The 12,259-nt window shown below is 44.1% G+C and overlaps 1 protein-coding gene across 2 annotated transcripts in view; it reads left to right on the top strand.

The window, feature by feature from the left end:
- The window catches only part of prkg1b (protein kinase cGMP-dependent 1b), a 56,499-nt gene that overhangs the window by 5,580 nt on the left and 38,660 nt on the right, over positions 1-12,259 (top strand). Inside the window, exon 1 of one of the 2 annotated variants that reach the window (XM_060037159.1) lies at positions 1-1,319. This exon is cut by the window's left edge and continues 284 nt beyond it. The exons of the other annotated variant lie outside the window; for it this stretch is intronic. Coding sequence (XP_059893142.1) covers positions 1,009-1,319 — 311 coding nt within the window. The 5' untranslated portion in view covers positions 1-1,008. The remainder of the gene's footprint in view (positions 1,320-12,259) is intronic. 2 annotated transcript variants of the gene reach the window in all.

The raw sequence follows: 12,259 nt of genomic DNA on the forward strand, positions 1-12,259 counted from the left end.
CCTTTTTTATTGCAACCTTTGGTAATTCCCTAACAAATCTGTAAAACCCCAGTCGGAGGCTAGACTTCAAGATAGATATCCATGAATATATTGCCGCATATTCCATTGCACCCATCCATAAACATGACTGTGTGTTCATACGGTGCACTCTGCGCGCAGACACCAACGCCTTTCCTGCACAGGTGTAGTAGCCCACCACTAATACCCAAGCGCTGATTGGCTATAGCTTTCTCGCCGACCACATATACAGGCCTGTCTCCAAATCCCAACGCAAACTGCCAAACAGAACAGATAGGGGGGCCGCTGTGCGTTGCGTGCGTACAGGTCTACTCTGCGCGCCTGGCACATCACCGGATAACTGGGAAGCGGGAGCAGATGTGGGCGAGAGAAAACAAACGAATGGTTTTCCCATCAGCTTGACTGCTGGGAGAAAAAGAGAGCAAGCGAGGAGGTGGAGAGGGAGAGAGAGAGAGAGAGAGAGAGAGAAAGAGTAACAGAGGGGAATAGAGGCAGAGAGACAGAGTGAGAGAGACAGAGAGAGAGATTGTTGGAGGAGCACTGGAACGGTGAACCGGCTGACAGACAGCCTCTCAGCTGCCGAAGGCGGACCGCAGACACGCGGCGGATGTTCAACAGGGTTTCACACCTTTAGGTTTAGCAGTCGAGAGGAAGACGCGCGTGATTCCAGCACAACACTTCCCGCCAACCGGTCAAACTAACTTTACGCGTCGCTGAGGATTTCGTCGCCGGACCATAGTATAGGAATACAATTTTTTTCTACATTTGGTTTATTTATTTTTTAATGATATGAGACTTAATTTGACGCATTCTCTCAACTTACGTTTATTGAAAGTTTTTTGTATTTCCTGAGAGGGCGACTATAACTTTTAACATTGGATCACTAAGACCGACTATTACAGAATACGCAGACTTCTGCGTATTTTCATTTATTTATTTTTCATTTTCAACACCACAACGTTGGTGGAGAGTCTCCAACCGTGCGTTGCCATGGGCACACTGCGCGACCTCCAATACGCGCTCCAGGAAAAGATCGAGGAACTGAGGCAGCGGGACGCGCTCATCGATGAGCTGGAGCTGGAGCTGGACCAGAAGGATGAGTTGATCCAGAAGCTTCAGACCGAGTTGGATAAGTACCGCTCCGTCATCAAACCGGCCACCGCTCAACAGGTGCGCCGGCAGAGCGTGCTGCACCGCGACCAGCACCGGAGCAAACGGCAGGCGATATCCGCGGAGCCCACTGCCTTTGACATCACCGATCTGAGCCACGTCACCCTTCCGTTCTATGCCAAGAGCCCAGAGTAGGTTATGTGTGTGTGTGTGTGTGTGTGTGTGTGTGTGTGTGTGTGTGTGTGTGTGTGTGTGTGTGTGTGTGTGTGTGTGTGTGTGTGTGTGTGTGTGTGTGTGTGTGTGCGTGTGTGCAGGTGTGTGCGTGTGTCTGCTTGCGCGTGCGCGTCCAATTTAGCATTCTGTGGAAGAAGTGGATTTCCACTGGATTTGAAATTCTAATACAAAACACCTTGTAAGTCCAGTGTATGAAAAAAACCCGCAAAGAAGCCTATTAAGCCTCCTCCAATTACCTTTTGGAAGTGGAGTCCATTTGGCTTCCGCCCACCCTCTTGATATAAACACTGTTTCATTAGCAGTTTGCCAACTTGACAGGATCACATGCTGTTCTCGGTTCACCATAATAACAAGCATTTAGAAGCGCAAGTATAGTCACCGATTCCTGTTAACTATTAGGCCTATATAAAGAAATAATAATCAAATCCACTGCGTAAATGATGACTGAGATCCCGCCTTGCGAGTGGATAACCAGAGACCTTAAGGAGTATCCACTGCATGCTTAATAGCCTGGTACATTAGCATGAGCTTTCATTCAGGGACCACGGGGAAGAAGCTGGGCCTATAGGAAGAGAAGGGATTGAGGAACAGGATTTGAATCCTGAAGAGATTAGGCGGTCACAGCGAATGAAATGTGATATTCTAGGTGGACATAAAATGCATCGACAACAGGTCTGTATGTCCTAAAGGCTTATTGAGTGTTTGATCAATTACTTCCTCTGAACACTGGAGTTGAGGTCATGCATTTAAAAAAAACTTTCAGATAACTATTCAAGTGTGGGATCGAATCGCATTTTGATACCAGCATCAGGTCCAGGACTTAAGGGTTTTATAGGTTTCGGGTTTGATTTCCCAATGTCCCTACAGCCACTGATTTACATCCTTGACCAAACAGCTAACCCCAATCTGCTACACAATGTGCTGTATTCACTCATTTAGTCACTAAGGAGAACAGCATCCATCTCCTTAACGACTCACATTAATGTAATCCAAAATACGATCAGGGCAGCAAATAGAAAGCAACGACGAGCAGCCCCACGCCTGCTCACACTCCTAATAATATCATAACACACTTTAATTTCACCAGCCTGCTCTTGAATCAACAAGTGTTACAGAGGCGGTCGTGTGTGTGCCGTGTGTGTTTGTTTATGTGTGTGTTGATATATCTGGCAGAAGCAGCACCATTTGTTGATAACTTAATCCTTAGATATGAGATAAATGAGATGAAGAGGGAGGGTGCACTGGACACAGGAATTGGAACTCCTAGATTCAGAAATGACAGGTCCCCTTTTTCATGGTGTTTTGAGTCAACCATCTGGATCTTCTAATTAGCACTACAGAAGAAGCTCAGCAACACACATGACGGGGCTTTTATTTTCCATGGCATGAATAATTCAAGCTACCACCAGAGCTAATCAAACGTGGCCAAGTAAGATTCAAGTGGCCAAAACGATTGTGTTTAAGGTTTATTCAACAATGCCTTCTTCCTTCTTAAATCTTTGGATTTGTAGATCGTGATTTTGTCATACCAAAGGTGGTAGACAGTCAATTGAATGACCGTCTCTGAAGGCCAGACAATTCAACGTGTCATCCATTCGGATGGACTATGTATGCCTTCTGCCACGGCACATCTGGGCTCCTACCAGCCTAAACAAATACAGAGATAGATATAATCTGCTGGCAAATTATTGCCTAGAGTACTCAGGTGATGAATGCTGTACTCTCTCTGTTGATTTGAATATGAAAAGACGCGTATTCAGCATCCCCTTTCAGTATTTGCATACCCAATGCTCGCTTTCCACTGAACACCGTTGCAACTGTAACCGTGCTTGGAATGATCCAATGCCTTGCTCAGGAGTGCTTCAACAGAGGACAATGCTTACGGAGTGAGGGGGATGTTGGAGGGATGATACTGTTATATATTTGAATCTACCACAAACACAGTCCTCCCTGCTAATCATATTACATTCATAAGTATTCAGAATATAGTTATGGTTGGATTATGTAACAAATCGGTTTTAGTATGAATTTTCTCTATTAGTTCCATCCTCATCTTCTTATGTGACATTTACAAGATCTTTATTCATTTCCGTCAACTAATTATTATAATGACGAGCAGGAAGTTGGCCTTTGTTTTGACTGATCGTAAGTCAGATTCCCTGATGCTGATTCCCTTGAGCCAGTCTTTTTGATTGTGTTTTTGTTACCATCATATCCAGCAGTTATTTGTACATTCTAAAAAGGCAGTTCTGAGGTAATATTGCAAGATATATAAAAGACAACAGTACCTTGAAAGCAGTTAAGAGTATACTAGTTTCCCCCATCATCGCTTCTAATTATTTTTAGATTAGATAGATTAGCACAAAGACACAAAAGATGGGAAGATCTCTCCATCTGTGACAGATAAATGCTTTCAAAAAAATCCAAATAAACTTCTGGTTTCTATGAGAAATTCGTGAATATCGGCAGAAAAAGGATGTCTTGGATTGTTGCGTGGGAAACGGAAGAGCTCCACACCGACATCGAGGGTAGTCACTCTTCCCATCTCGGGTTGAGCACATTGCAGCTGAAACATCTGTGTCTAGTGCTCCCATAGGCAGCCTGTTGAAACTGTGTGTGTGTGTGTGTGTGTGTGTGTGTGTGTGTGTGTGTGTGTGTGTGTGTGTGTGTGTGTGTGGAACAGGGTGTGCGTGTCTACCACAGAGTGTGTGTGGGTGTGCGTATTTGTGTGTTAGTGTGTTTGTATCTACGTGTATGTACACATCACTAAGGGCAAGTTTGTGACTGTGTGTGTGTGTGCGTGAGTAAGTGTGTGTGTGTGTGTGTGTGTGTGTGTGTGTGTGTGTGTGTGTGTGTGTGTGTGTGTGCGCTCGTCTGTATATATATGTGTGTGTGTGCCTGAGTGTGTGTGCATCTTGGTGTTCTTTGCATTAGTGAATGTGTGTGTGTGTGTGTGTGTGTGTGTGTGTGTGTACGCAAAAGTGTGTGAGTGTGTGTGCGCATGAGTCAGTGTGTCGGAGCGTGTGTGAACACATGGACCGGGGGTATGCAGGAAGCTGGGAAAAGAGCAGACTGATATGTCGGTCATAACCCAGCACTCTCTAAAGACCACGGCCCACCTCTACCCCCCCCCCCCCCCCCCCCCCCCCCCCCAGGGCACGGGGAACAGCACTGTATAATGGCCCACAACAGCCCGCCACTGCCAGTGGGTGGAGGGGTGGAGGGAGGGACTCGGCCACCGAATGGAATCCTCTACTAGACACATCATGATGATGAATCTGTTATTTGTGAGTCTCACACCCCGTCCTCTGAGCTGTCTGCCCATCGGCCCCTACAGCAGGGAACACAGGCCGGCCTGCCGTTCGGGCCAGCAGGACGCGTCAGGGGCTATTGTGACCGGGCCCTGACCCAGCTGGGATGTGACGTCCATGTTCAGATGACCACGGGCTCTTATCCTTATCCATCTTTTCCCACCCTTTGGAATTCACTCCCCTCCCACATCAAAGTCTCTCCAACCCTCTCTTCTTTCAAATCTGCACTCGAAACATACCTTTTTACACTAGGCTTCCCCACCTAACTCCCACCTTATTCTTCATGTTTAACCTCTGTTTTTCTTTTAATCCTAATCTGTCTTAATATAGGTCTGTTACATAGTTTAGCTAGGGCAATATGTAAAGCGTCTTAGAGTACCATATTAAGTGCTATATAAATTTCATTTATTATTATTATTATTATTATTATTATCCTAACATACGTCAGTGGCTGAGGAAAGGAGGGTTGCTGGTTAGATCCCCGGCTCCCTCTAGTTAAGTGTGGAGCTGTCCCTGAGCAAGAGGCATAGCCACAGCTTCTCTCCATGAGCTGGTTGTTCCCTTGCATGGTTGACACCACTGTCAGTGTATGAATATGTGTATCAACGGTTGAATGCAAACCAAATTGCATGTACTGAAGAGCTTTGACTGGGCCAAGGTCAGAAAAAGAAAAATCATCATCGTTGCGCAAAATAAATCCTCTCCTGTAAGGTTTTGGTTTTTATCCTTGATGTAAGCGGACAGGTGAATGTTTAAGAAATGATGTTTCTTTCAAGAGTGATTTCTTAGAGGGAAAGGGGCCTCTACCCTTTCGTTCCTCTCTATTCATGGCCCTCTCTCTCTCAACATCTTCCCTCTTTCTATCTCTGTCTCTCTCTATCTCCTTGGATTTGTGTTCCCTGGCTCTGGCTTGCTCTCCCTGCTTTTGCCTTTGCCGATGAAAGCTTGAACGTATCGGTCAAGTCAAGGCCAGCGCTCAACAGTGTTAGGATTATACCAGGAGGTATTACTAACATTATTCACTGTGTGTTTCTGTGTCTACAAGAGCTACATTGGCTTATTTTCAAGAGCTAGGCAACATTGTTTTTGCTTGGGTGTGTGTGTGTGTGTGTGTGTGTGTGTGTGTGTGTGTGTGTGTGTGTGTGTGTGTGTGTGTGTGTGTGTGTGTGTGTGTGTGTGTGTGTGTGTGTTTGTGCTTGCTTGCTTGTCTGTGTGCGCATGCATTTGTGTGTATGTGTGCAACTCACCAATAGTTTTTTATATATTTGTGTGTGTGTGTGTGTGTGTGTGTTGTGATATAGTGCATGTGTTGGTGGGTGTCTCTGTGAGCACCCAGCTGTGAGCCTCTGCCTTCGTGTCTAGAACACTGTCTAGAACCAATAAGAATAGGACTGCATCCGCATTGTGCCCGCCCACGGCGTCAGCCCACCCTGTCGAAAGCATCGCTTGACAGCGTTTCATTTACTACTCCTGGAAGGCAGCGCGCGCGCTCCGTGTCTGCGTGCGCACTTCTATTTCAGACCGTCTGTGTAGGCTGCTCCAACTCTTTGTGGCGCAAAGTACAGCTTTGTGAACTTTCTCCAACACACTTGGCCAAGTTGAGTATATGTACGCCCACTCCCCCCCCCACCAGAACCTGAACCAGTCTCGATCAGCTTGCCAATTCTGACAACATAATTTGCTAAATGTGTTCCTGGTGAATAAGGGCCGAGGGAAATGGTGGAAAATTGGGAGTGGTGGTTTTATCCGCTAATAGGCTCATTAAACACAGAGTGGCCATTTTACAAGCAATTCCATTGTTGCAGTCTAGATCAGGGGTTCTCAAATGCCGGGAATGCCGGCTGTGGTTAAAACCAAACAAATACTTTCTTTCTAGGAAAAAAGGTCACCCAAAAACGCATATGTCTGAATAAAGGTATTTTACAGCCTGTGGATGCCTTGTTACGAGGTTTGTGTTCGCTTAACGTGATCCACATGCCACCAACCATATTTTGTTGTGACCATATATGGGTTATGCATATGCTTTATGCATGACCAAGATCACAATGACAAAATACTTTGATAGTGTTTGATAGATTCGATTGATTAGTTAAAAGTTTGACTTTGGACATAATTATACATATTGTTATAATTGTTTGAGAACTGTGAGACTCTAACTGCCTATTAATAAAACAGTTTGTTAGACTTTATATTCTTAAGAAATGCTCTTACAGTTGCTGTGTTAATTCAATTAGATTAAACAGGCTACAACGAGTGGTCACAATAAATTAATAATTGCATTTTCATTGCCCATTATCCACCCCTGCACCATCATCTCTGGTGAACTGAGGTAGGTGTGGCCTGAGTAGGGGATGTTTCCTCTGTCACACGGTTTCCCTTCCTGTGTGACAGGACGTTCCAGACTGCAGCTTTCCATGATCTTTCACTGTTTAGGGAATGTGGGAGTTTGAATGGTCAAAAAATAGAGCGCTTGAAGAAGTTTTCAACAGACAAAAAATACCCATCTTATAGGAGTCAATATTTTCACCCTCTATATGGAAATACCACATCTCAAGGACACTTCCGTCCCTCACACATGTCCCCCCCCCCCCCCATTTTCTTATGAGCAGCTAGTGAAGTGCACTTGGGTTCCTCCACACTTAAGGGATATACATATACTGAGCCGCTTATTTGATAAGTGCGCATATCAAGTGCGCATGAAAGAGCCCGAGTGCACAGTGTGTTTTTAATCGAATGGGGGGCCCTCCAAAGCCTCACTTCATTGTATCCAATGGAGCAGGCAATCTCCTCGTTACTGTTGGCGATATGGCCTCGCGGCAGCGGCGCGATGTGGGTCATGGCCTCGCCGAGCGTTGATGAAGTGCGTGTTGAGCCGGCTACGCTATTTTCTCATGAGAGGAACGGTACACTCTTGTGCAAAGTGTGTATGAGTATGCACATGTCATACAGTGTGGGTGTTGAAACCAGGCATGTTCTCTCTCTCTCTCTCTCTCTCTCTCTCTCTACAACACATATTTTCTCCATTTACGGTAACGTTTCTTTATTTACTCTATTGCGGAGGGGGACACATTTGTCACAGGAAAAAAGTAAAAACACATTTGGGGCACAGGAAATGAGAGCGTGAATGTAGAATGTTTACAGGACCAGTCATACTCAATCCCCCGCAGAGAGTGTGTGTGTGTGTGTGTGTGTGTGTGTGTGTGTGTGTGTGTGTGTGTGTGTGTGTGTGTGTGTGTGTGTGTGTGTGTGTGTGTGTGTGTGTGTGTGTGTGTGTGTGTGTGTGTGTGTGTGTGTGTGTGTGTGTGTGTGTGTGTTAGCATAATGAGTTATATCAGCATGTTATTAATCTAGCCTCATGTGAAAGACAACAGATTGTTATAAATGCCACCTTATATATAGCGGAGAGAGAGGGAGACAGAGTGTTTTCTGGCCTCAGAAGAAACAAAACCACCAAATTAGACCTTACAGACCTTACCTTACCTGAATTATGCATGCAAGTCCTTTCAATGTTAATTTAATTCTCCCCCATTGCTTCCTCTTGACTAGTCTCTCTCTCTCTCTCTCTCTCTCTCTCTCTAGTGTTGACTCATGAATTAATTATATTAGCACCTATTTAATCTTTATTATGGACAAAGTGATCTCAGCTTGGCAGTAATTATTATTATTTATTTTTTGACTCTTGCTGACAACCTATTCAGGGGTCTAGTATCAGTGCTTCACACACATGAATTCAAACACAAAAACCAACACATAATATTTTTTTTGGACACACACACACACACACAAAACCTTACAGAATATTAATATTTTCCACTTGGCCTTGAATTTTCATAGGTCGAATGAACAATTTTATGGTCCACTGGTTATTTAAACCTTTTCTTATTCCTTTATTTTAAACATTCGATATCTGGGAGCGTGTAATTTCACAGCACTCATAAAACAGCAAGCTGGATACCTCATTTAACGATGCCATTAATCCTAATGTCTGCTTCTTATTCTGTGGTATATGTGTACAGTACTCAAAAAACGCATCAGGATTAATGCTTGAGCTTTAGAGGAAAGCCTGTTATTTATTTCTAAGTCTTGTTCAAAGGCCACTAAGGCGCTCAGATTTAGTCGACATGCGATGCGGCCCAAAGCAGTTTATTTTTTCCCGTTCCTTTGCATGTTGCACCCAGAAATGTAATAGTTTGGAGCTTCAGTCAAGGTATCACCCATTCATAATTCAAGTGATTTCATCTAGAGGATGAGCCCGGTGCATCACAATAATCAATCCCCCATTTCTGGTTAAATTGTGATAAATTAGGCTTTGATGGAAGTCAAGAGGTTTTAAAGCAGTTACTTTATGCAGTGCATACAGTCACTAATCAAGATTTATTCATTCTCAAGCTATATTGTTACAATCTCTGTGCAACTCATGATGCTGATATTGACTCAGCTGACAATCCCACCTGGTGGGGGGATCGAAGGAGTCCAGGATAGAGCAACCATCTAGACGGACCGGGGTAAACACAGACACTAGGGGATGGTCCATGATTTAGTGAATTGCGTGGGTGATGCAACTGGTATTAATAACATCATCCTCCTCACACCGCGTTGTCCTCTTAACGCCAAACCAGCATACATACAGAATCAATCAGAGCCCTTGGAGAGACGCTCCGATTGTTTTAGAACCAAATCATTGAGAGTAAAACAAAGGGACCGCTTGACAGAAGAAAAGAATATCAATATTTTGAAACTAAATAAGAAAGAAATACAAACTGAAACATTGATCAAGTCTAAAGGGCTGACAATGAAAGGCTTACATTATGGCAACAAACTCAACAATTACTAACATACGTAAGTAACTCTTAGTTTTTGACAATTTAACAATAACAAAAGTGTTATGATTAATCTTGGGCCAATTATGGTGTGAGCTCCATCTCCACCCCTGAGATAAATAAATAAAAGCAGGTGTAGGTGTTCAGTATGAGGTCAGAAACCAGGAAGTGAATGAAGAGGGGAGCATCGAATGCTGAACATGTTGCACTACATGGTATTCTGTTGGTTTGAATAGATACAGGTGGAGCTGTCCTTGGTTAAACTGATTCTGATGTGTGTAGGCCAGGTTGGCATGGTTTGGTGGGCAGAGGGTGAGGATGGTTGATAAGCAGTTGTCAGGTGTGCATCCCCAACAGGTGGGTGACATGGTCTGCTCTAGCATGTCACTTTTCTTCAAACATCTCTTCAAACTGAAACAACGGTCCCAAACAACCCTTACCAAACTGGAACACAGCCTAGCCTGTAAGCATCCTTCAGCAAGCTGCAGCAAGCAGCAAGTATCTAAGTTAACTCCCTTTCAATAAAAGTAAATATTAAATTACCTGTTGTATGTGATGTATAGAAAAACGACTGCAATGTTGTACAATAATATTGTAGATCTAACCAAAAGTGAGCTTGCTTGGGGAGCGTGTCTATGTTCCCCGGGTCCTATGTTCCCCGGGTCCTATGTTCCCCTCTTTGTATGAGACTGGGGAACATAGGACATTTTAAAAAAAAAGGGTCCTATGTTCCCCGCTTTTCCCAAAAAGGGTCCTATGTTCCCCGATATGTATGTGACCGGGGAACATAGAACCCTTTTTAAAAAAAAGGGTTCTATGTTCCCCGGTCTGTTACTTTTTCCACCATTACTGCCAAATTCCGGCCGAGATAACTACCATTGCATGTCTTAACTTTTGTGGAAGAGGGAGAGACGTCGGAGAACCTGACGCAGTCTATTCATACGCCGGTAAACAAACCCCGAGAAGCCCAATCCCTACGAGAGCTCCCCGCGCTACGGCCATCCGGAGGCGCACAGAGCTTTTGTCCGTGATATTATTATACAATTATATTATATTATATACTATCATATAAAGAGCTACGGGAGTCGCAAACGGTAACAATCACTTTCTCCTCAATGCTGCAGTTCACCCCGGACTGCACTGCACTGAGTTGGCCGGTTGAACGCTGATTGGCTGTTACGTTACACATATCAGTGGCCACACTGTTGAACGCCGATTGGCTGTCATCAAGCGAATGTCGCTTCAAAGTTTAAATATTTTTAAAGATTGATAGATTGCGGGGAACATAGGACCCTTTTCCCAGAAAAAGGTCCTATGTTCCCCGCTTTTCCCATTAAGGGTCCTATGCTCCCCGGTATGTATGGCTACAGGGGAACATAGGACCCTTTTTGGGAAAATCGGGGAACATAGGACCCGGGGAACATGGGACTCTCTAAATCGACGCCACTTCGACCTGGGCGGGGCTTTACGTCCTACGTCACTCGCTATGGGTGTGCACGTGTGCGCGTAGCCGTTTGTCTCAGGGATCTGTGCACGAACTCCCTTGCACTACAGGATTACGAGCGTCAGTGTCGTACGCGATGGAGGGTGGGTGACATTCCTACAGTCTGTGATGATAGGCTATATTTCTACAAATGACATGACGAAACAACACGAACTAAGCTAACATTAGACTATAGCCATAACAGATAACGCCATACCAGCTAACCCTATCTATTTCTATTAAACTCTGAACCACTTTGCAACAGGCAACTGTGTGTTGGTGTGTCTTATTGCTTCCCACGTCTGCGTCTGCATCTTTCCCACTCCTGGCTAATAGTTTCAGCTTTTGTACTGTATATCAGAAATGATCACCCTGTACCACACTGCTGACTTGTTGATGTTTTGTGAGCACTCAGGCATTTCTCTAGGTATCTTAAGTTTCCTACTGGAGTCATCAAAATTTGAACTTTGTTATTGTAAGAAATATTGTGTTGCAAAAACACTTTGTGTCTTACCCTTACCGTTACCCTAACCTTAACCCCAGTAACATTTCTTCATCATAAACTACAAGTTACGGAAAATGGCATGCAAACATCCAGTCCAATATGAAAGAAAAAAGCTAGCTTCATTAAGGAATCGAACCCCTTATCCCCGCATTAATGAGTTGTTCTCTGACCACTAACCCATGAAATTGTAAAGACAGTGATGTGTGTACATTGTGCGAGTATCCGTCACTCGCGTTGTGTGTGCAGTCCAAAATTAAAGAAAAAAGCTTGCATCACTAGGGAATCGAACCCCCAATCATCAGTCTTTAAACGTTGGTCGTTGGCAGGGGCGTTTCTAGGTTTCTGAAACATCCGGGGCTTAGCCCAAGAGGGAGTAGGACAAGTTTTGTTGTATACTTTATTGCGCATGCACATTTTTTTTCATTATGCTTTACCTAAATAAACAAAATAGGCAGGTAATTATAGCTTTGAGTAGCTACCTGACTGCTGCTTATCCCCAGACATCTAAAGTTCCGTTCAAGTTATTTCAGAGTAAAATTAATACAAGTGAGACAGACCTTACATTATATCAGGGGTGTCAAACTCATTTTCACAAAGGGCCACTCTATGATGAAATGATAATCACAATGCAGTTTGCTGACATGCCTTCTTTTTAATCCAAAAAGTAAAAACAACATATCTATGAATATATTGTATACAACCTGCGTACAGGGTCATATAGGCTAGGTTTCATTTCAACATTTTGGGGGACAAATTATAGGTGGGGGGTATGGGGGTG

Source organism: Gadus macrocephalus, chromosome 18 (genome assembly GCF_031168955.1).
Source record: "Gadus macrocephalus chromosome 18, ASM3116895v1".
NCBI classification, from domain to species: Eukaryota; Metazoa; Chordata; class Actinopteri; order Gadiformes; family Gadidae; genus Gadus; species Gadus macrocephalus.